The sequence below is a fragment of the Convolutriloba macropyga genome, chromosome 2 (assembly GCF_964194025.1).
Source record: "Convolutriloba macropyga chromosome 2, txConMacr16.3, whole genome shotgun sequence".
NCBI classification, from domain to species: Eukaryota; Metazoa; Xenacoelomorpha; order Acoela; family Convolutidae; genus Convolutriloba; species Convolutriloba macropyga.
In genome coordinates this window covers 56,399,434-56,425,332 of record NC_134469.1, presented here as the reverse complement: position 1 = coordinate 56,425,332, position 25,899 = coordinate 56,399,434, and the positions used below count along the sequence as shown (strand labels likewise).

The 25,899-nt window shown below is 34.8% G+C and overlaps 3 protein-coding genes across 3 annotated transcripts in view; 2 read left to right on the top strand and 1 right to left on the bottom strand.

Annotated features, from left to right (window-relative positions):
* LOC142335367 (uncharacterized) overlaps positions 1–1,985 on the top strand; it is a 56,944-nt gene extending 54,959 nt beyond the window's left edge. The window contains exon 6 of the mRNA XM_075383828.1: positions 1,717–1,985. Within this exon, the coding sequence (XP_075239943.1) occupies positions 1,717–1,878 (162 nt within the window). The 3' untranslated portion in view covers positions 1,879–1,985. The remainder of the gene's footprint in view (positions 1–1,716) is intronic.
* Positions 1,986–2,770: 785 nt separating this feature from the next.
* LOC142335366 (transmembrane protein 145-like) lies at positions 2,771–8,410 on the top strand. Its single transcript, XM_075383827.1, has 3 exons — positions 2,771–3,238; positions 5,032–5,226; positions 6,927–8,410. Exons 1-3 carry the CDS (start codon positions 3,007–3,009, stop codon positions 8,075–8,077), a joined length of 1,578 nt encoding a protein of 525 aa, XP_075239942.1. The 5' UTR covers positions 2,771–3,006; the 3' UTR covers positions 8,078–8,410.
* Positions 8,411–20,195: 11,785 nt separating this feature from the next.
* The window catches only part of LOC142334523 (uncharacterized), a 48,392-nt gene continuing 42,688 nt past the window's right edge, over positions 20,196–25,899 (bottom strand). The window contains exons 4-5 of the mRNA XM_075382622.1: positions 24,028–24,102; positions 20,196–22,913 (exon numbers count right to left, since the gene is read on the bottom strand). Of these exons, the coding sequence (XP_075238737.1) occupies positions 20,341–22,913; positions 24,028–24,102 (2,648 nt within the window). The 3' untranslated portion in view covers positions 20,196–20,340. The remainder of the gene's footprint in view (positions 22,914–24,027; positions 24,103–25,899) is intronic.

Below are 25,899 nucleotides of genomic sequence, written 5' to 3'. Positions count from 1 at the left end.
AAAAATTGCAACTTTTAATTCGGATACACTAAAAACTGCTGTTTGAGCAAAAAACGTGATAAATTTTTTAATTGAATGATTTAATCTCAATATTATTATCATTTTTAAAAGAACATGGCTCATTTTTAGATATGTATGGCTCATACCGGTGAGCAAATTACAAGAAAATTAAAAAATGAAATAATCCAATTTTTTTTGAATTTTTAAAAGTTTTTTTGCTATGAGAAGCTTTAAGATATGATAGCCACAAACAGTGTTTGGTTTTATAATTCGGAAAATTTTTAACTATTGAGATTATACTTATCCATTTTTTGAAAATGTGTCTTTGAAATGTTGTCCACGAGCCACAGTTTTGCTTAGATAATTTAGTAAAAGGCCATGGAATTGACTGGCCGCAAAACTGCGGAAATGGAGAATTTGTATGATTTTTACTACCATCATTGTGTTTTTTCAACTGGTACAACGAGTATCATTCGATTATTCAACTTTTATTTTTTTTTAATTTTCAACTTTGTAATTCGACACTTTCACAGCTTTTTTCAAAAAATCAATTAATCCAAATTGTGGATCCTCTCATTCTCCAGTGTGGAATTTTTATCCTGGAGTTTCCATTTTTTTCTCTTTTTGATTTCTTAAGCTCAATGAGGTAATTTTCCAGCAACGATATGAGGAATAAGTCAACAGAAATAAGAATTTCGATCATCAAATCCATTACGACCTTATCAAGTTCTTGGCATGTGGATGATTGAATTTAAGTATGACTGATAATTTTCAAACATGTAAAACCGGTAATATGACAACCTAGCCCAACGTTGCATGCATTGAAGTGACCAACTACAAATTATTTGTCAAATTTTTGATATTCCGTTTAACCAACGGCAAAACAAATTGTAGGGGAAAATGAGTTTTGAAGGGTTCTCGTTTTTTTGAAAGTCGAAAAAAGGAGTAGGAGAAGCTATGCGCTTTCTTCACATTTTTTTTTATTTAACTATACTATCTTAACATTTATTTACAATATTGCAGTTCTTCAAAATCTTGATTTACATTCATTTTGCGTCTATTTGCTCCCTGTTGGAAGGTTGATTGAGAACAATTTAATGTAAGCTTGGCATAACTTGACAGGAAGCTCTACTTGTTCATTGTATACTTGGCTAGAGAAATGAAGCCTTGAGTAACAAGAAAGAACGTGAGAGATGTTGGGTTATAAGAGATGCCCAGGTGCGAGAGCTTAAGACCAGTTGTTGTAAATGGGCAGCATATTAGGCTTGCAAGTAAGAGATACTGGTTCAAATTCTGTACGGGTCCATTTTCACAGTAGTTGCACCTGAATAGACGCCCTAACACTCCCTAAGCTTTTTGCTTTCTGAAGAAAGATTTGAATAAAGCTGATTTAGTGAGATGGAGTGTATTCCACCATCCTGATACATTTTTTTTTTCAAAAAAGGTACAAAATGTTACCTTACCTATTTGATAAATTTGTAAGCACAACATTTTCAGCACTAACCATAATGAGCTCTGAAGGAGCGCTGGCACCCCTAGTTCTGACGACGGAGCATCAATGTACGATTACCGCTGACTATTAGAAACTTTGTAAATGACATTGTTCGATTTCGATTACTATAGGCTAGTATCAGTCAAGATTTTATTATCCCGTGAGAGAATTACAATCGGTGGTTTTTCCTCTTGCCTTCTGTTTAATCCTGCATTGTTTTTCAGCGTTGCACGGCAGTGGGTGGAATGTTCTGGCGAATAATCGAGAAAACTGTATTGGAATTGCGCGAGTTCCAAGCGATAGACGAGACAAATGAATCCAGTAAAAATGAGCTCAATGTACCACGTTCGAGTCGACCTCGTCCCAAGAGCTGGTGCTTGCCTTGAAAAAATTGAAACAGCTCCCGCCTTGTGCGAAAAACTTTTGATACAGTAAATAAATGTTTAGAGCACAATAAACGTTTCGTTTGTGAATTCAAGAATTATCAGTGCAAGTTTTCAAACGCTCAAATATCGAGAAAATCTGCGAACTAAATCTCGACTGATTATGCTGTTTAAATAGGCTACGTGACTGCTTGAAGTCACAAAGAACTTCTGGTGTTTAACGAGAACCGGGAAGTGGTCTGAGATAGTAACCCAGAATTTCGAAGTGACATCTGCAGAGTAACATAAACGTGCTTAAATCAGGCAACATTGAAAAATTTGAAAATGTCGAAAGTTCATGGAGGTCCTTTTTGGCCAGGCATAGGAGAGGAATTTCTCGCATTTTAACTTCTCGAATTGCAGACTTTCGGTATTTTAAAACTTGAAGAGGCGTGTTTTAGTTAAACTTTTACATCGTCTATTTATGTCGATGATCACCATGTCATGGTTGGCTAATTATTGCGACCGAAATCGGGTCTTTTCTATTACCACCCCTCCCCCCCCCACCCCCAGCTTAGTGTTCAGATAACCTATAGCTCCCCCCCCCCCAAAAAAAATATACCATGATAGGAGGGGTGGCTATAATTTCGTGGGGGGCTATAATGGGAAAGACAACCAAATTCAATTCAAGTACTAAAAACTTAGTGAAAATTCGCCTATGATCTGCCCCTGCGTTTGCAAATACGGCAAGATAACTATCATAATTCGTGGCATTTAATCCAATTCTAATACTATTTTTATTGTTTGTTTTATTTCCACAATCATCTGTGATTGTCAGCCAATACAAGCACACTGCTGTCCAATATGGAAAAATAAGCTCTAATTCTTTTCAACAACTCATACAGAAAGAACGTGAAAAAACACCTGTCTTTTCATTGTATTTGCTAAAATGGATTTGCCTTCATTTCACGTTCAAACCAAAACAGATCAAACCATAAAAACAGGTCTTTCGCATCAAGCTCTTGAAACGCGTGCACGTGATATGTAAGCCTGATCATATATGAATTTTATTTCTGCGATACTTTAAAATTATGCTGTTATTTTGTACAGTTTAAAGCTATGTTGGGTAAAATTTTAACCAAGCCTTAGAGAATGCTTTGTTCTTATCATCCGTTACTTTTGTTGTTGTTATTTAAATTTTTTCCTGTTGGTGGGAAAATTCTGGACGGTTCTTTATGGAAACCAGAGTCGTCGTTCGTGTTTTTGTCTCGTTTCTGTTTTAAAGCTGGGAAGGATGCCACTCTCGATTACGAGATCAGCTACCCTGCCGCCTATTGTGAGAGAGACAGCAACGACAACTACGTCAATGGATGTCAGAAATTAGGCACGGAATCCAAATGCTTCCTTCTTTGAAAACTTTTATATCTACACGTGAACACACTTAACTTTCAAAACCATTCATTAAACACCCAGGTTTAGATTAGACCTTTACTTATAAAAAGGTCATGCTCCACCGAAAATTAATATAAGACCGTGCTCGACTTTTACGAACAGTTGCACTTTAGATCGACCCAAATTGCTCATGCTTGACTTCTACAACTAAGCCACTGCGGACCATAATTTTCTGAGTCAGGTCAATTTCTAAACCTGGGCGCTGTTGCAAAACGAGCTGTTTTTTCTGAAAGTATTTTAGCTCAAAGTCTGGAGTCAAGACTCCTCAGAGTCTGGACTTGCTTAATAAATTCAAATCTAAATACCATCAGAAGACTGCGTTAGGCGAAATCAATAAAGATTGCCCTTCTTGTACGAACAAAACATCTATAGTTTTCAATGTTTTTCAAGTTTTTCAGAGCCTCTATTTTATTGAGAGAATGTTGTATACAATGGAAAACTGAATCGTTCGTTCCAGAACCACATACATGTTTCTAATTTGGAACAATACAGAGTTTTTGGAGCATTTAGAGATTTGACCCTCACAAATACAAAGATGTGCCATAATTTCGATTCAGGTAAAACAAAAATGAAGTTAAAATAGGTTCAAAATGCCTGAACATATACTACCAGTTTTTTATCAATTGAATTAGGTTTCTGTGTTTCTCATCACTGTACTTAAAAATATTCACAATAAATTGAATTTTAAGGGAATGACTTACGACTGAATTTGATTAGTGCCTAAATAATACGTTAAATTAATTTTTTATAACGTTTTTCTAAAAATAGCTTTTTCCAATACTGCAAGCTCACTGGGTGAAGTACAATCAAGGTGAGGCAATAGAATTCCGATTGAAGAAGTTTCGAAAAGTCTCTTTCAACTAAATGAATTTCACAGCCAGTCGAATCCGTTACTAAAGAATAGATTTTTCGTATTTATTACAGGAAAAATTTTTATGAAAAACTCAAGTAATTTTAAATTCACCCAATAAACAAGACTCAGTTGTCCGTGGGACTTGATAAGATTCTATCAGAACCAAACTGGGGAGTGTCGAAAAATCATTGACCACATTCATTTAATAATCATGTCCTCTTCACTTTTTCACCGTTATCAAACTTCGGCTCCGTTCGGGCACTTATATACATTGGCGAAGTTTTGCGTCAGTTTAGTTGCTTGTAATCATTGATTAACATTTGTGATCAATTAGATTGACAATGGGACAATAGAGGAGTAACGCATGTTTCTTAGTTGTTTGTAGCACAGAGACTTCATTTTTCCAAATATGAGTGTTCTCGCAGAGCAGTTCAAACAATTAATTAAGGTTTAACGTAATTTTCAACGTAAAAATTTAAAGATGTCTATGATATTCATGAAGCTTGTACTGAGATGACAGGAACGATTTTCTTACCTCAATCTGACTGGACACGTAGTAGTCCCATAAAACCACAATTTGATACAGTATTTTAATATTGCGCTAACTTGTGGAATTTGGCAAACAAAGAACACATAACAATTATTATAATGATTCCTTTGTCGCCAAATCCCAGACTGTTAGGGAATTTCACGTATGAAAATACGTTCTGGGGAGTTAAAGATGTAAAATGGACAAAATTGTTCAACTTATTTGGGAGGCGCGCAAGCTCGTAATGAAAATAATTGGATTGGCAGTACCTTAGAACACAAATACATTATTAGGACAAAGAATCTATAAACTGTACCTCAGAAGGAAACAGTTGGAAATTCAGTTCTGTACTTTGACGAGAAGGACCAGTGGGATTATGTGTACAAGAATGACAAGATCAACTGTTCCTCTAAGCTCAGTCCAGATTTACTTCACTACTCGCAAGTGATCAATTTGGATCCGATGAACAGCAATGGAGAGTTGATCGACAACCTCTACCAGTACAGTTTCTTCCTGTCCGGATGTTATTATATAAACGGTAACCATTTCCACCCACTTTTAATATGCAATGACACTAAAATAAGGAGAAGCTACCGTCAAATAATGTCATAATGACTCATCAAGAGTTTTTTGCTTCTATTTGTCAAGTTTGCGGATTTATTTTATTTAGTGTGTAATGAAATAAAAGGATCAAATAAGAGTAAACTTTTCTGCAACAAAAATGGTAAAAAGTGTCAAAAAAGAGCTGATTATATGCCGTTTTATTTAAATAAGTTGCATGACTGAACTCAAATGTGTAGGATAAAATGCATATGATTAAAAAAGAAAAATTAACTAAATTTTATTCGCATTTAGTTTTTCTGTGAACCAAGAATTGTTTTGAAAACCTAAGCAATCATATTTAAGGTGACGTAGTTTTATCTGAAAATATACGCTTGTGTTGATTAATGCGGTCAAACATAACAATTTGTGAGATTTGCAACCATTGTGAAAACCACCACGACACGCTGGTAGAAGGAACAATAAAATACACAAATAACGTTATCGCAGAAAAAGCACCCACTCCGTGAAACTCAGTAATCAGGGATCCAAAGAAAAAAATCATATAATTAGAACTTGGAAACTTCAAAACATGTTTGGTCTGTCCGAAACTGCTAAATTATCTGCTATCACACCTAATCTCTGAGTCCTTCGATTGATGAAGGAAACAGATAAAGCTCATAAAATAAGACATATATCGGGAATAAATTGCAAGGAAACGCAGCTCTGATCAGGGGAGACTGACTTGCGTCGCGCACATGGGTTACCAGACCATCTAGACCAAAATCGCTTCTGATAAACCCAATTTAAATCGAACACGGGGTTACGGGACCCACTTGGGTCGTGCATGGGGGTCGTGCACGCCCCACTGACGATTTTCACCTTTAACCGTTGAATTGATTATTGGTATAACGCATTGTTTTCAGAAAAACAGACGTCAATTTATACATATGGTTTTTGAGTTCTTCAGTCAAAAACAGAAGTTCCAAACAAAAAAAAATTGCAGCCCAACTGCAGTTACCAAAAATTAGTTTTAGCAAGGTGCTTGATGTTCATCAAGTAAAAATAGGATGTGCTCTTCAAAAAACATCCCCCTCGGGGGGTTGACTTGGGGGTGACTGGCATTTTCTCGGTTGGATTTCTTTGGTACTGAGCAAACTCAGGAAGGGTTTCTGAACAGACCGCATAGACTCTGCAGAGGGCTGCGTTAAAATCTTTTCAAATCATACCACGAAACTATCCTGACTCTAGACCAGGCTATGTTCAGACTATCCAAACTCTGGATGGAGCCTTTCTCAGACTTTCTAGGCTGTAGTCCTGAGACTCAATGGAAGGGACGCAGTTGCCCCCGTCCGTCCGTTGTCCCCGAGCTTAGTCCGACATATCAGAGCTCGCTATGGTTGCACACCTCATCCTGGGCAGATATTAGATTGACGAATCGTTACTCAATAATGGTTACGAATGTTATTAATTTTTAAACTCGTACTATGAGCCTCGCTTTAATTCAATAATATTTCGATTAGTCAAAGAACAACAATTTAATATAGGATCCAGTTTTTGGTCAAAGGTACTTTTGGTATTTGAGGGCCACTCTGGGGCTCAATGTAAAAATGTTTAAAAAAGATTCTGATCGAAGTAAGCATAAAATTGGTTTTGACGGTCTCTGCAGGAAATGTTTGACCAACGATCTGTTTGCAGGCAATTCTGAGATTAAATGTCGGGCGAAACGCAACTTTCACTCGCAACGAGACAGGTGGTGGTTTGTGGCGTTGGTAAACTGCGAAACAAGCAGAGGTCTCAAGCTAGACCAATTTCACATGACATTTCTCAATGGCGATTCTTACAATCGACACTTTTCTGTGGACGAATGGTATATTATGGAAATGAACTTTGCTATATTGTTCCTTTTTATCGACCTCTTCATTATCACTATTGTGTTCACCGTAAAACTGAAAAGCAGAGGATTTTATCACAGCACGTTCAAGATGTTCACGTTTTCGCTGGTTCTCAAAATTGTATCAATATCTCTTTACGCAGGAACTTACATCCGATACCAACAGGGCACCGAATCGATCAGAGGAAAAAATCTAGCTTTGGGTTTCTCTATGCTGGCTGAGATATTTTTGGTTTTTCTTGTCATTTTAGTGGCCAAAGGTTTCACAGTAACCAGAGCCAAACTGTCACCCAAAGGAACAATGAAAGTATTTCTGTTTATATTTTTATTTTCCATGATATATTTCGTATCCTTTGTTTACCACGTTAATATATTTGATCCTGGTGAGGTGTTGTACTTTTATGAGTCACCTCCTGGTTTCTGCACCCTGGGGTTAAAAGCCACCATTTGGTTGATGATCTCTTACGGGGTGTTTTTTACAGTAAAACACTACCCGGAGAAACTCAAATTCTATCTACCCTATTACGTGTTCTACAGCGCATGGGTACTGATCACACCATGCTTCGCCATATTCTCAATATTTGTCCTTGAAGATTATTACAGACAGAAGGTCGTATTTGGAGTCGAGGGATTTCTGTCATTCATTTCCTATTCATTCTTCCTATTTCTGACGAGACCTACCAATGCGAACAAGAACTTCCCCTACCACATAAGGACAAACCAAATTGACATATTGGAGATCACAGAGACTGGAAATTTCCCACATGAATCAGACCAGGTGAGCGAGAACTCCTCGACATCAGGAGGGAGCGGTTCCACAACCACATCGTCTCTTACAGGAGGGGGAGGCGCAATGACAGTTTCCGTGACTTCACGATCAGCCGAGACAAACTTCACTGACATGTTCAGAGTGGACTACGACACTGTAGATCCAGACAACAGGAGAGACGAGTAAAGAAATATTCAGTTGATTGAAAATTATTCAAGAGTCTAGAATTTGTTTCTCGCAATCACTAGCCCTTAACCATTGTAGTGAAATATACTTAAGATCACGCAAATTAAAAATAACCATCCAATCAGGGTTAAGCTTAGAAGTAAAACATTACTAGCCAGAAATGAGCAATCGGATGCCATCGGAGCAACCGAACTATGAAAACATCTGATCTCGCATTTTCGTTAAAAGGAAATCAACAAAACAAAAAAAATCACGTCTGCATCAGGTTAATATTTCCGCAATATATACAGTTAAAGTTGAGAGAAAAATGTTAATTGTGATCAAAAAATTCAAACACCGTTCATTAAATGGAGTATGTTTAATTTCAAAGCTGCAACAAGTTCATCAAAAGTTCAAATTCATAATTTAGTGACTATTTGCACCCAGTCAACTGTTAAGTAACATACTTGACGCAATAATAGATACACACTGCGAGATTTCTTGAAATAAATGAGGCTTCTTTTTCAAGATATAAGGCCTATATTCTAACAAGGAGGCTCCTTAATTTGCGTTTGCACTTGATGCTCCAATCCGAGCTCATCTGTATTTTTTTCTGAAATGTCGAGCAAATGAAGAGATAATCGAAAATAAATGTTTGAGTTTTAAAAAAATCGTTACACTACCCAACTACAAACTGAATTATATAATGCCATGCATCATTACAACGCTCACGAGATCTACCATAAAAGAGTCTGCAAAAAAACAAACAACACAAAGAGGAAAGACAAAAATTTTACGGCAAAAAATCTTTATCTAAAACTAAAAGCACCTGGTAACGACGTCAAAATGCAATCAGATAAAACCTTAACTAAAAAAATTTACCTTTTTCTCAAATTTACAGAAGTTGGCACTGTTCCCCTATGAGACAATGTAACAAGTTCCACGAAAAAAATTGATGCAAAATTAAAAACAAATTATCAATATTTTTTAAACAAAAATATTTCAAACGTCTAAAAAATCATTAGCATTCAATGAAAAATTTCTTAATAAGTTTACCAAAAAAATAATTACGAAAAACTTAGAATCGGTCTTTGATCAGACTAAGCCATTGAAACGGCATAAATATGCAGAAAAACTGAAAAGACTACAAACAATATGGAAAAAAAACAAACTATAGAAGCCAATAAAATCATTAGCTATTATCTGATTATTGATTTGTTATTTCAATTGTTATTTAGACTAGTTCAACTGAAATTAAACTGAGAGAACAAATAAGTCCACTTCGGTCTAATTTGAAAATAATTGCGATCTGTTATTTCGCGAATGTTCATAGCAAACAGTCTAAAAGTTTATGATATTATTCGTAAACCTTTTTGTTGTTCTTCACGTCAACTTGTAGCTTGTTACTATTATAGAGAGATCCAATCCAATTCCTTGTAATTCACAAATTAGATTGGTTATTAATATATCGTCGTAACTGATATTTTCTTTGTTGCAGAATATGCGTTTTCATAAAAGTTTTGTTATTGTTCAATTTTTATGTTTGTTTATCTCAGCCGTTAGGTCCAGTTTACGAAAACGCATATTATGCAACAGATAAAGCAAAAGCTACATCAAAATATTATTAATCACTTTAACATTAAAATTACAAGGAATTGGATGGGACTTCTGAATGATGAAAATAAGCTACAAGTTGACAAAAACAATTTTTGAAAACAATCAGTATCATCAAATTTGAGACTAGTTGCTAGCAACTGATTGCATTGAGTTCGACAATTTATTCAATCCTCAATTAGAACCTTATGAGACCTCTCATCAATTATTTAAAGAATAAGAAAAACATGCAAATAAGCTTCTCATTAAAAATTTTTAAATTTTCAGTTAATTTTTTAAAGCAATGGAATTCTTCTTTTTAAACAGTCAGACGTAAAAAAATTATTATTTATGAACAAATATATCGAAACCACGAAGTTAATAAGTAAACTCGTAGTAGAAATGAAACCTTTCAAGCGGAGTATGTTCAATTTTACGACTACATAAAGAATAAGAAAAACAGGCAAAAACAACAAACTCAATAAAAAATGTTGAGAGAAAAGTATCGAAGCCATTAACACGGGAACTTCTCATAAAAAATTGATTAATTACTCATTTAATTCTCCACGGCAATAAAATTCTTCTTTCTTATAGAGTCAGACAAAAAAGTAGCAATTATGACCAAATACAGTAAACCCACGAAGTTTATAAATAGACCCGTAGTAGAAGTGAAACATTACAATTCAGAACTGAGCAATCAGATGCAATGGGAGCAACCTATCTGTGGAATTATCTGATCTCACAATTTCGTTCAAAGACAATCAACAAAAAAAATCAAGTTTCAATCACGTTAATATTTCCAAAAAATATACAGTTTAAGTTTTTAGCAAAATGTTAACTGTGGTCAAGAAACTCAAACACCGTTCAGCAAACGGAGATTGTTCAATTTCAAAACTGCAACAAACTCATCAAAATTTCAAATTCGTAATTTAGTTATTATTTGCACTAAATCAACTGTTTGGTAACATATTTCACGTGCAATACATACACACTGCGAGACTTCTTAAAATGAAGGCGGTTTCATTTTCAAGATATCATGCCTATACTCTAACAAGGAAGCTCTTTAATGTGCGTTTGCAATTGATGCTCCAAACTGAGCTCATCTGCAATTCTGTTTGAAATGTCAAATAAATGAAGAGATAATCAAAAATAAATGTTTGAAGTTTAAAAAATCGTTACATACCCACGCTACTAATTGAATGATATAATGCCATGCCTGATTACAACGCCATTAAAAAGTCTTCAAGAAAAAAACAGCAAACAACACAAAAAGCAAAGACAAAAATTTCACGGCAAAAATGTTTATCTAAAACTAAAATCACCTGTTAACAACGTCAAAATTCTCTGTGATTTACTTTTTTCTCAAATATACAGCAGATGGCACTTTTTCTTATCAGACAAGGTAAAAAATTCTATGAAAAGAAAAAAAATGATGTAAAATTCAAAAAACAAAATTATCTGCATTTTTTAGACAAAAATATTTCAAACGTCTAAAAAATCATTAGTTTTCAATGAAAAATTTCATAATAAGTTTACCAAAAAAATAGTTACAAAAACTTTAGAAGCTGTCTTTGATTAGACTAGGCCATTGAAACGACATAATTTTTCGGAGAAACTGAAAAAAATTACAAACTATTTGGGAAAAAGTTAAACTATAGAAGCGAAAAAAGTCGTTAGCTATAATCTGAATAATGATTTTTTCAATTGTTACTTGCAGTAGTTCAGCTGAAATTGTATTGAGAGAACAAATAGATCCAATCGGGCCTCATTTGAAAATAATTAAAATCTGTTATTTCGCGAATGTTCATAGCAAACAGTCTTAAAAATTATGATATTATTCGTTTTCAAAAACTGTTCGTTTTCGAAAATCTTTAAATTTTTGTTGTTCTTTTCTTCAATTTGAAGTTTATTTTCATCATAAACAGGTCCGATCTATTTTCTTGTAATTCAAAACTTCAATTGGCTATTAGTTTTTTGTCGTAACTGATGTTTTGTTTGTTGCGAATATCAGTTTTTTAATTAGTTTTTTTCATTTGCAAGGAAAATTAGTTTTTTTAATTGCAAGGAATTGGATTGGACCTCTGAATGATGAAAAAAAGCTGCAAAATGACCAAAAAACAATTTTTAAAATCAATCAAAATCATAGTCAATTTGCAATCAACTGACTGCATTGAGCTAAATAATTCATTCAATCCTCAATTAGAAGCTTCTGAGACCTTTCAATATTTTACGACTACTTAAAGAATAAGAAAACGCAGGCAAAAACAGCAAACTCGAAAAAAAAATTTTGAGAGAAAAAAATCGAAAACGTTAACGCATGAACTTCTGTTGAAAATTTTTTTAAATTCTCATTTAATTCTCCACAGCAATGGAATTCTTCTTTTTTAAACACACAGATTTTAAAAAGATCAATAACTATGAACAAATATATTAAAACCACGATGTTTTTAGGTTAATCCCTAGTAGAACTGAACATTACAAGTCAGAACGGGGAAATCGGATGCAATGGGAACAACCTATCTACGAAATGATATGTTCCTGCATTTTTCTTCACAGTAAACAACGCTAAACAGATACAGTATGTTGAGTTTCAAAGCGGCAACAGATTCATCAAAATTTCAAATTCATAAATTAGTTTTTATTTGCACCCAGTCAACAATTTAGTAACATGCTTGAAGCAACAATACATACACACTGCGAGACTTCTTAAAATGAAGGCGGTTTCATTTTCAAGATATCATGCCTATACTCTAACAAGGAAGCTCTTTAATGTGCGTTTGCAATTGATGCTCCAAACTGAGCTCATCTGCAATTCTGTTTGAAATGTCAAATAAATGAAGAGATAATCAAAAATAAATGTTTGAAGTTTAAAAAATCGTTACATACCCACGCTACTAATTGAATGATATAATGCCATGCCTGATTACAACGCCATTAAAAAGTCTTCAAGAAAAAAACAGCAAACAACACAAAAAGCAAAGACAAAAATTTCACGGCAAAAATGTTTATCTAAAACTAAAATCACCTGTTAACAACGTCAAAATTCTCTGTGATTTACTTTTTTCTCAAATATACAGCAGATGGCACTTTTTCTTATCAGACAAGGTAAAAAATTCTATGAAAAGAAAAAAAATGATGTAAAATTCAAAAAACAAAATTATCTGCATTTTTTAGACAAAAATATTTCAAACGTCTAAAAAATCATTAGCTTTCAATGAAAAATTTCATAATAAGTTTACCAAAAAAATAGTTACAAAAACTTTAGAAGCTGTCTTTGATTAGACTAGGCCATTGAAACGACATAATTTTTCGGAGAAACTGAAAAAAATTACAAACTATTTGGGAAAAAGTTAAACTATAGAAGCGAAAAAAGTCGTTAGCTATAATCTGAATAATGATTTTTTCAATTGTTACTTGCAGTAGTTCAGCTGAAATTGTATTGAGAGAACAAATAGATCCAATCGGGCCTCATTTGAAAATAATTAAAATCTGTTATTTCGCGAATGTTCATAGCAAACAGTCTTAAAAATTATGATATTATTCGTTTTCAAAAACTGTTCGTTTTCGAAAATCTTTAAATTTTTGTTGTTCTTTTCTTCAATTTGAAGTTTATTTTCATCATAAACAGGTCCGATCTATTTTCTTGTAATTCAAAACTTCAATTGGCTATTAGTTTTTTGTCGTAACTGATGTTTTGTTTGTTGCGAATATCAGTTTTTTAATTAGTTTTTTTCATTTGCAAGGAAAATTAGTTTTTTTAATTGCAAGGAATTGGATTGGACCTCTGAATGATGAAAAAAAGCTGCAAAATGACCAAAAAACAATTTTTAAAATCAATCAAAATCATAGTCAATTTGCAATCAACTGACTGCATTGAGCTAAATAATTCATTCAATCCTCAATTAGAAGCTTCTGAGACCTTTCAATATTTTACGACTACTTAAAGAATAAGAAAACGCAGGCAAAAACAGCAAACTCGAAAAAAAAATTTTGAGAGAAAAAAATCGAAAACGTTAACGCATGAACTTCTGTTGAAAATTTTTTTAAATTCTCATTTAATTCTCCACAGCAATGGAATTCTTCTTTTTTAAACACACAGATTTTAAAAAGATCAATAACTATGAACAAATATATTAAAACCACGATGTTTTTAGGTTAATCCCTAGTAGAACTGAACATTACAAGTCAGAACGGGGAAATCGGATGCAATGGGAACAACCTATCTACGAAATGATATGTTCCTGCATTTTTCTTCACAGTAAACAACGCTAAACAGATACAGTATGTTGAGTTTCAAAGCGGCAACAGATTCATCAAAATTTCAAATTCATAAATTAGTTTTTATTTGCACCCAGTCAACAATTTAGTAACATGCTTGAAGCAACAATACATACACACTGCGAGACTTCTTAAAATGAAGGCGGTTTCATTTTCAAGATATCATGCCTATACTCTAACAAGGAAGCTCTTTAATGTGCGTTTGCAATTGATGCTCCAAACTGAGCTCATCTGCAATTCTGTTTGAAATGTCAAATAAATGAAGAGATAATCAAAAATAAATGTTTGAAGTTTAAAAAATCGTTACATACCCACGCTACTAATTGAATGATATAATGCCATGCCTGATTACAACGCCATTAAAAAGTCTTCAAGAAAAAAAAAGCAAACAACACAAAAAGCAAAGACAAAAATTTCACGGCAAAAATGTTTATCTAAAACTAAAATCACCTGTTAACAACGTCAAAATTCTCTGTGATTTACTTTTTTCTCAAATATACAGCAGATGGCACTTTTTCTTATCAGCCAAAGTAAAAAATTCTATGAAAAGAAAAAAAATGATGTAAAATTCAAAAAAAAAATTATCTGCATTTTTTAGACAAAAATATTTCAAACGTCTAAAAAATCATTAGCTTTCAATGAAAAATTTCATAATAAGTTTACCAAAAAAATAGTTACAAAAACTTTAGAAGCTGTCTTTGATTAGACTAGGCCATTGAAACGGCATAATTTTTCGGAGAAACTGAAAAAAATTACAAACTATTTGGGAAAAAGTTAAACTATAGAAGCGAAAAAAGTCGTTAGCTATAATCTGAATAATGATTTTTTTCAATTGTTATTTGCAGTAGTTCAGCTGAAATTGTATTGAGAGAACAAATAGATCCAATCGGGCCTCATTTGAAAATAATTAAAATCTGTTATTTCGCGAATGTTCATAGCAAACAGTCTTAAAAATTATGATATTATTCGTTTTCAAAAACTGTTCGTTTCCGAAAATCTTTAAATTTTTGTTGTTCTTTTCTTCAATTTGAAGTTTATTTTCATCATAAACAGGTCCGATCTATTTTCTTGTAATTCAAAACTTCAATTGGCTATTAGTATTTTGTCGTAACTGATGTTTTGTTTGTTGCGAACATCAGTTTTTTAATTAGTTTTTTTCAATTGCAAGGAAAATTAGTTTTTTTAATTGCAAGGAATTGGATTGGACCTCTGAATGATGAAAAAAAGCTGCAAAATGACCAAAAAACAATTTTTAAAATCAATCAAAATCATAGTCAATTTGCAATCAACTGACTGCATTGAGCTAAATAATTCATTCAATCCTCAATTAGAAGCTTCTGAGACCTTTCAATATTTTACGACTACTTAAAAAATAAGAAAACGCAGGCAAAAACAGCAAATTCGAAAAAAAAATTTTGAGAGAAAAAAATCGAAAACGTTAACGCATGAACTTCTCTTGAAAATTTTTTTAAATTCTCATTTAATTCTCCACAGCAATGGAATTCTTCTTTTTTAAACACACAGATTTTAAAAAGATCAATAACTATGAACAAATATATTAAAACCACGATGTTTTTAGGTTAATCCCTAGTAGAACTGAAACATTACAAGTCAGAATGGGGAAATCGGATGCAATGCGAACAACCTATCTACGAAATGATATGTTCCTGCATTTTTCTTCACAGTAAACAACGCTAAACAGATACAGTATGTTGAGTTTCAAAGCGGCAACAAATTCATCAAAATTTATTCATAAATTAGTTTTTATTTGCACCCAGTCAACAATTTAGTAACATGCTTGAAGCAACAATACATACACACTGCGAGACTTTTTAAAATAAATGAGGCTTTTTCAAGATATAAGGCCTATATTCTAACGAGCAAGCTCGTTAATGTGCGTTTGCACTTGATGCTCCAATGCGAGCTTATCTGCATTTTTGTCTTTAATGTAAAGCAGATGAAGAGATAATCAAAAGAAAATGTTTGAATTAAATAAAAATAAAGAAAAAATTTCAAAAAATTGTTCCATACCCAAACCACTATTTGAATTATACAATGCCATGCCTCATTATAACGCTCACAAGAATTGCTATTAAAAAGACTACAAAAAACAAACGAGTAAACAACACAATAAGCAAAGACAAAATTTTCACGGCAAAAAGCCATTACCTACATTTAAAAGCACCTGGTAACAACTTCAAAATGAAATCAGATAAAACCCCAACTACACAAATTTACTTTTTCTCAACTATACAGCTGTTGGGACTTTTCCTTATTGAGACAAAAAAAACAATTCTACAAAAAGAAAAAAACAAGCGAAATTCAAAAAAATATTGTTATTTATTAAGCAAAATAATTTAAGCAAAACAATTTCAAACGCAAAACAATTTCAAACGCAAAACAATTTCAAACGTCTTTTAAGCAAAATAATTTCAGACGTCCTTAAAATCATTAGCTTTTAACGAAACATTTTTTAATAAATTGACCAAAAAAAAACTACGAAAACTATAGAAATTCTCTGTGATTAGACTAAGCCATTGAAACAGAACAAATATGCAGAAAAACATTGCAAAAAAATACAAACAATTTAGGAAAAAACAAACTATAGAAGCCAATAAAATCGTTAGCTATTATCAGAATATTGATTTTTTTTTCAAATGTTATTTACACTAACTAGTTAAGCTGACAATGCACTGAGAGAACAAATAGGTCCACTTGGAATTCGTTTGAAATTTAAAACAATCTGTTTGTTCGCTCGCTCAATAGGAAGCCTATTGCACTCTTAGTCAACAATTCTATGCCATAGGACTACAAAAAATTAGTGAAATCTCAAAAACAAGATCAAAATTTCATTAAAAATTACGAAAACTCTTAGTCGAAGACAAAAAAACGAGCAAATCCTCGAAAACCATTTTTTTGTTCATTGGGCATGTCGACTGCAAATGAGGTTTGATATTAACGGAACCTTGATACGAAGAGAGACTAATCTCTAAGTGACTTTAAAAACAAAATATTGAAAAGTTTTCTAAAAAAACCTAAAAACAGCTCTCAAGTAAAATCAGTATTTTTAGAGTAAACTTCCCTATGAGACATGAACAAGCCTTTTTATCGCTATTCGTCCATTATGAACCAAAACTTATTCGTTTTGTAGCCTGAAATTTAATTTTGTATGAATTTTTTATAGCAAAAATCTTAATTTGAACAAAAATTTCGCAAAAAGTGAACAAAATCAAGCCAAATATCCCATTTTCAAAAAAAAACTTTAAACTTCGATAACTCCTCGAAAAACCGAATATCAAAAAAATCTTTTCCATAATATCTTTTCAGTTTTGAATGCTTGCTGGACGAGATTTTTAATGAAACTACTCTCATTTCTCTACGATGTATATAGCGATCGGCCAAAATTGATTGAACAAAAAAACCCATTTAATTAAATAGTTCTCCCCCCACAAGTGCGGTCGGAACAAATATTGACAAAACCATAGAGGCAAAAGTTGCTTATACCTGCACTGTTGACATTTTTAGTCATATTTTGGCGTGAGTTAACTTAAATTAGACAAACAATGGGTCGAAAGTCAATGTCGTGACTGAAATAGCCATCGTCTGATCAAAAATTCACTTCATCCAATTTTCGCACAGATAATCTGACTAATTTTGTAGGCAAGAAGGTGTCGTTACATTGTTGCCAGCTACTAAGCGACGCGCCAAATTTAGCCTCAACCGGGGATTTTAACTCCAAACAAAGACTTCAAATGACTGTGTAAAAGCTTAGAACAAAATAACAATACAAAAAAATAAAGTGAGAACTCTTTAGGTAATGTTTTAAATTGAAGTAATACCAGCAACTAAATGAATTAGGCTAATTAAAAACTAGAATCAGAGCGAAATACAACCTATAGAGACGTACGTTGAGTATTGAGTTTTAGGACAAAGGTTTCAGTGAGATCACAAAAAAAACCCTAGAAATCAGAACATGTAATCCTAAACTGTTCACCTGTTGGCTGATTGTGGTGACGCCTATCTCTAAAGTGTTGTCGAAAGTTCAAAAAGGGTGCAGTTTTTGTAGCTTAAATTGATGAAGTGGCCAAATAGGCGTTCCAGGCAACCATTAGTTGCTGGCACGCTGTCGTCTGTCACATGTCAACAAGCCTACTCTGCAATTATTTTTTTAATTTCATGGTCAGCATTCAGTACATAAGAAAATCAATAAGGTCCACGTTCGGGACACCTTTTTAGTTTTTTATTGTAATTAAGGAACATCCAAATTAATGATGAAATATGCGGCAAAGTGTCAATCCGAAAGACACATTTTGCAACCATTAGTATCTCCTCAAGGGACCTATAACTGTGTTTAGTGGGTCTAGCAAACTAGACTACTGGGCTCTCGATCCTTATTTGAGCAAGAAGTTATTTGAATCCATAATGCATGAAACTATAAGTTTTCATCATAAATTTGAGTTTTTCTCAATTACAGAAAAAAAATTGAATAGGTGTCCTAAAGCATATTTTCATCCACATGTTTGGAGTGAAGTACCGCTAAAACAAATAATTCTTCTCCAATTGTTATGGATAACAAGTGATTTAGTTGTATTTTACTAAAAACTCCCCAATCCAACAATTTAATTTAAATTCTTTGGTGTTTTTCGTTGCCAGAAGTTTTTGAATTTAGGAAACCAAAAGAAACATATAAGTCTCCAATAGGTAACCGACAGTATTATAAGGTTGCGAGAGATCAACCTAAAGATTACTTTTGTATCTTGGCTTTTTAGCACTGATAAAGGGTACTAACTGAATCATATTAGGCTAGAATTTATGCATGCTCTGCTAAATGAAAGTTGTCATGCTTCAATTTTTCCATTACCTCATCATGGTCCTCAGTTGTATTCATTAGTATATTAGATTCTTTTCCAAGGCTTTTTTCTGATTCCGCAAGGGCTCAAAATTTTCGGGGAATCAATGGTCGGGTTTAGAATTCATAATCCACATATCTCTCTCGTTATTTTTCAGCCATATTGAGTACTTTCAAACGTTCATTTGATTTGATTTTTTAAATTTGTACATTTGCTTTTTCATTTAATTTGCATTTGTTGTATTAATGCCTCTTTGTCTCTAGCCCTTTTTTTCTCGGCATCTGTGATGACAGGATTGAGAATTCCAGAGAAAAAGTAAGGCATGATATTATGTTTGAATTGGACGAATAAAACTTGTCGTAAATCACGCAACGCTTTTGATTAAGGTAATGCAGAGATAATCAAAATGTCAAATCCGTCAGGCAAACAGCAATCAAACAATAATATTCTAGTAAAAAATATTTTATCCTTCAATAAATTTCAAATAAAATTAGCTTTTCTGCAAAATATGTTTTAGATCTATTCAAGAAATAAACTCTGTCATCACCTAAGACTGAAGTTTTTGCTTTGTCTTTTTTTTAGAAACTCGATAGATCTCATAAAATTTAGAACTACGTTTTGATGTTTCCCCCTATTTTCTCATTCTACGATATGCCACTCATTTACACCACTGATCATAGTATGGTACTGGTCATCACTTGGCTAGGAGCTTTTGAAACTATTGATGACCTGTCGAGTAGATTTTATATTATGTTGCATTATTTATACCATATGTGTTGCAAACAAATGTCCACCCTACTAGAGTCCAACCAACAATTATTATTATATAATCTATTTAAAAATAACATCCAATTCTGATATGGATAGAAATACGGAATAAGAAAGCATGGATAGAACGCTAAGTCCCCATTTTCAGAAATTTTGGTAAAACTACTTTTCGAATATCTCAGTTACAATAAAAACTAAATAGATATCCTAAACGTGGTTTTAGTTGATTTGATTAAGTACTGAAGGCGGACCATCAAATGAAAAGAAATTTCTTTGATTTTGATTGATTAGCAAAACATTATTTGTTAATCAATGACTTAAAATTGCAATCAATCGACTTAAACCCTTTAAGTCTAAAATCATTTAACTGAGAACGTTAATATACGTTTATGCAATATAAAGTTTGTGGCAAGTGAGAATGAGTAACATCTAAAAAAAACGCTGGATTACCCCCTTTTAAAAGGTCGAAACAATGACCTCAAGTTGAGAGAAACAGAAACAACATTACAATTGGTCGAGGAGTTTATGTTTGAAAGACGATAATTTCGATTCAAATCTGTAAGCGAACATCGATATCATTGGTTAAAGATTTGTCAATTAAAAAAATTCGGTCAGCTGTTTTCATCACTAGTTTGTATTGCAAAACTATATTTTGGGAAAATATGAAATTCATAAGTAAGTACTCAGTAAAATGAGTGAAAACAAATATGTAAAGAAGTATAGTTGAAGCAAAAACATAATCACAACTGTGATTAGTTTTTAAAGGACAACGCTCACATCACATTGAAAAATCAACTACTCCGGTGGTGGTGGAGAAGGCGGCGGAATATCGTCTACTTCTGGGTTAGTATCTTGTGCATTTTGAGCCTGTTGAGTGTTTGGTCCATTATTCACATTGGGGCCTTCAGCTGTACTTTTGTTCTCATTTTGCTGAGAACTGCCATCTTGGTTGGCCAATGCCTTTGCTTTTCGTCTCTCTTGCTTCCTAACAGCCCGTTCGTAAGCTGTTTTTATCTCATCTATATCTGCGTACAGCTTCAAGTCTCCGTATGAATTGCCGACACCAGCTGTTGCGATCGCAGTTTGCCTATTCTTAGTCATTTGGACTTTCTTCTGTTCCTCGTAGTCGGAGGGGTACCCTCGTTTTGCCTGTTTCAAAACTGGATTTCCATCCTCGTCCACAATCTGTTGACCACTTTGGTCGAATTGTGGCTCCGGTTCCAGATCAGTGGTTTTTTCAAAGTAAGCAATGTCCACAGCGTCATCGATGATATCCAAAAGAACTGTCTTGCAAGCTGTAAACGCACCCACGTACTCTTCCCCGTCAAGGAGCCAGTTAAATTTCCTGATGCGCTGGTCTGGATCGTACTCCAAAATATGCTCCGGTTGCATCATGTACAGAGTTTTGTATGCTAGCCACATGCTCTTACGAACATCAGGCGTGTTCTGATCTCTCAACGAAAGAACGTCAATAACGCTTTGATCTGGACTGTAAGCCACTATCTGAATTCTGTCAGTTTTGGGAGGCGAGGCAACCAAAATGTCAGTTTGCAGCGGTAACCGGAGAATTGATCTGGGCAAATTGGTGAATTCCAAGAGGTTTAAGCCTACGAATTGTTCATCGCTGGCCGACATGATTCTGGTTCCAGTTGTCAACGAGTAGCCCTGCAACTTGCCCATAAGGTTAACAATGACGTAAGCGGTTGAGATGGTATCAAAGGGTCTGGTAGTTTCAAAAGAACATACATTATTGTTCAGAATTGATGAGTATTCCTTATCTGTTAAAGGGATGTCCAATCTAAGGTCCAAATTAGCTTTCTGTTCAAGGTCATAAGCAAAGAAAGAGATGTGAGCTCCACGCTGTTCGACAGATTCAAAGAGAACCATGTATATTATAATATCTCCATCAGGGGTCGTTTCGGCTTCCAAAAGGCGCTTGGCTCTGACATTCTGCGGCCTCAACAGTTGTTTCTCAACTTTATTCAACTCGTAGTTAGCTTTAGTTCTCGTAACTGTATAAAATGTCGAGCCAGACTTTGAAATAGCATCGGCGGGATACTGCCTAGTTATCAAATCTGGATTTTCATTGTCTTGCCAGACAATCTCTTTGTCTTCGATTGATTTCATGAAGAGCAAAGTCTCCGCAGAATCGATTCTCTGTTCTAACAAGTCCTCTGGAATCGGAACTCGACGACCTTTAGCGTCCAAGTTGTACCTGCGGAAAATTGTTTTTGGGGGATTATCGCGAGCATTCACTGGAATGTAGACAGTCTTTTCCATGGTGAGTTTGTTCTTTTTGTATGGCTCGCAGAAGTCTTGAGTGAAATGATCCTTTGTGTATCGCCACCAATTGAGGTAACCCTCGTAATCTAAAGTGACCATTTCGCCGATACCACTGATGAAAGCTATAAGCATGATCGGAGCATTATGCGCTTTAAACAGTTCGCTTTCAACATCTTTCCCAATATAGTTAAATCCATGTTCTGGTTCAATTCTTGGGTAAATAAGTTTTGTCTTTTTCTGCTCGGCATCCGGATCCAGACCCAAAAAGTCGTTTTCCAAGTCAATCTTCTGAATCTCGCCATTTTCGAAGCTGACCATAACTGAGAAATTGGAGCCCGCTAACGTGCTCTCAGGGTGAAATTCACATTTGCCTAACGAGTGGACAGTTTTTTCTTCAGTGTGGTCGGCAATTACCCCTCTGGTGAAAATAAAGTCACCTACGTTTTGGTTCAACGTCATAACTTCATACAATGAAAATGGCTTGAAAGATTCGTTTCGTCGGAACTTGAGGCCCATATCAGATAACTCTCGATCATTGACTTCCAGAGATATAAGCAGGTTGAAAACAGTTAAAGACCGGTCTCGTTGGCAAACAAGCTGAGAGTCATCACTCGACCACGCCACGCTTTCAATCGGGTAATCTTTTCGAGACGGACCCTGTGCAACGTACAAAAGCTTTGGTTGTTCTTGGAATAGATCATAAATCAACACATCCCCATGACCCGTGCCTACAGCCAACAGTCGATGTTTGGAACTCAATTTTGCAGTTTGACAACCTTTCATTTCGGGTGTCAAAACAATTTGGGCGTGCTCGACATCAATGTTCTGCCAATATCGACCCTCGCGGTTCAAAAAATTGCTATATACAGCAGACTCGTAGTCTTTTTCTCGGAGACTAAACGGCCGAATCTTATGCACATCAATGGGTTCCACGTCTTCCTCGCGCATCTCCAGAACTGGTTTTCCCGAGATATGAGTGAGAGGGAGAGAATGTCTCCAGAGGTTTTCCAATGTTTCAGGCTTGGTTTTTTTCTCGCTTCTCTCTCGTACCATCTTCTCAAACAGTTTATTCACTCTGACATAATCTAAACATGCAAACACGCATTTGAATTGAAACCCCAAGCTACCTTTGCCAGAAATTCGTGGCGTTGAAATCCTGAAAAACATTCAATTACATTTAGAAATTATACAGTAACCTATTGTCAAACCCTAAAGCTCAGCTCTTGAGGCTGGAGAAACCCAAAAGCCGACACAAATTTTCAAAAAAAAAACTTGAAAAAATGCAAATTTTATCAAAAAAATTGCCAAAATTTGTCACATTAAAAATTTGAAAGCTATTCCATGGCAAAAAAATTTCTTCAGTAATTAATTATCAAACCCTTAAGGATGTTTTCTGGCCCCTTGCGTCTGGAAAGACGTGATTGATGAAAAATGTCAAAAAATTGAAAAAATTTGCACGTTTTGTCAAAAAAAGGCTAAAATTCGTGATATTAAATTGTTGAAACCATTCCACTACCACTAGAAACTATGCAGTAACCTATTATAAAACCCTAGAGGAGTAGAGGAGGTTCCTTGACACCTAGGGCTGAAAAAAAATTTTAAAAAATGTCAAAAAAGCTTGAAAAAAATTGTGAAAATTAGTATAAAATTGCGTGCTTTTAGCGATTGGTTGTCGTCAGTAGCCACGGTGGGGGGGGGGGGGCACCGGGGGCTGATGGGGAGGGAGGGAGGGGGAAGGGTGTGGGCAACAGTGGGGTGGGGCGGTGGGGGTGGGGGCAATAGTGGGGGTGGGGCCAACAATGGGGGTGTCTTCAACCTCTAAGAACCGCCCTTCACACCATAAGTATAAGTATCCAAAGCAGTTTGAGCTGAAATGCTCTCAGAGCAATTAATGCCCGCTGGGCGCTACCTATTTACCCCGAGTTTCAGGGCGAAAAGTCAAAAGCGCCAGACGAAAAATGGGTCAAGCGAAAAATCGCATAAAAAAAGACCGACAGGACTAATATAATTGCTACAAACTTCGTTTGAGAGCAATTAAAATTTACCCTCGACTGCGATGTTAATCTCAGATAAGTTTGAATCCTACTTCATGTCATCTGTGAATTAATTTTACAATCTGCTTATTTCAGAATGATTGCAGAATTAAGCAATAAGCGTCCATCTATTGTGAAGTATAGGTACCAAAATAGAGGATCAAACCTGCTTCATCTGGAAGGCGCTCCTCTTGTTCCACAGAGGCGGACATCTCCGCCGATCTGATCACCAAATTGTTGGCTAAAACAAACAACACTATTCATATTACGCAATGAAAGCTATACTACCATAGGAATACCAGTTTGTTTATTAATAAAACTCAGAAAAAGAGAAGCCGTGAGAAAATGAAAAATTGCAATTCAATAAATGTTACCACACCGCGCAGTTTTGGGGCATTGTTTAAAACTTTTTAAGCATTCAGCAGACGTTGACAATTTATTTAATCGACGATAAGTTGCGCAAAAGTGGTTACGTGACATGGGTTGACCATAATTATATAAATAATGATCAGAAGCTTCAAATTTAAAGAAAATAAAACTAATTCTTTCTTACAAATAAACAATTTGGGATCCATCATATTACATACAAAAATTCTACATAAACTCAAAATAAAATAACCTAAAAGTTTTTTTTAAAAAATTCCCGTAATTAAATGTTTCAAAAAGGATACATCTAAAAAGGCTGCCCGTACCGAACTACAAGTCTAAATCAGTACTAGGCAAGTCTAAATCCAAGTGTTATTTCGTTTTCCAGTACTGGGCAAGTCTTAAAAAATGTCTTACAAGTCTGACAAGTCTTGGCCAAGACCTGGGTAACACTTGCAAGTTGATTCCCAAGTCAAACCCAACTTTTCAAAAAAATTCGAGTGAAATTTTCGAATTCAAAAAAAATTTCGCAACGTGCCACGATTTTGGCATTACTTTTTGGCCACTTTCCCGGGGTGCTAGAAAATGATGCCGGAGGCATACCAAATTGATTATTGGGTGATTATTAGCACCCCGGGAGGGTCTATTGAGGGTTTTTCAGGTGTTTTGGGCCGTTTTGAGCCATTTTTCAGCCGTTTCAGCCCCTAAAATAGCCGAAATCACCGAATTTATGTACTTTTCAGATCAGCCAAAAGTCGAACTTTAACCGAGGCAAAGTTGTCAAAAGGGGTGCTACTGTGAGGGTTCCCATGATAGCCCGAGGTCCCGTGGTGCGGCACCCAGTGGACCCTATTATGGCGCAAAGTCCTACAAATCTGCCCGAACAAGCGCCGAGAGATGTCCCACAATATAAACTTACTCAAGAGCCAATGTTGCCCTCTGTTAGTGCTAGTAAAACTAGTTATAATTAGCCAACTATAACTGTTTATATCACTGTTTATATCATTGTTTATAACCCGGTTATAATATGGGTTATAAGCGAAATGAGTTATGAATTGTGGTCGGGGGGGGGGGGGGGGGTCATAGCTCCCTGGTCTTTAATTCGCGAAATGCTGGTCCAAATAAGATGTTATATATATAGTTTTAAAGCTTATTTCACGGGCAATTGAATGAGCCATGTCCCGTCCCGATCCGATTCATACTTTAGTCAGAATTCTGGATTTCAAGTACCGTACCCCCGAAAATTGAGGTGTACCTGGTGCTCGTACTCTGATAACCTTTTTTTGAGTGCACCTAGGAGGCTCATTTTTTAATATGAGTTAGCTTATAATGTGTGCTAACTAGCGTTACTACTCCGGTCAAATTTGATTTCGATTTCAAAAAGTTATTAGCGAACGAGCATGAGGTACATCATAGGTCCTAATGTCGGGGGACCCATAGCTCCCTGGTCTTTAATTCGCGAAATACTGGTCCAAATACGATTTTATATATATAGTTTTAAAGCTTATTTCACGGACAATTGAATGAGCCATGTCCCGTCCCGATCCGATTCATACTTTAGTCAGAATTCTGGATTTCAAGTACCGTACCCCGAAAAGTGAGCTATGCCTGGTGCTCGTACTTTTGAGTTAGCTTATTATGTGTGCTAACTAACGTTACCACTTCGGTCAAA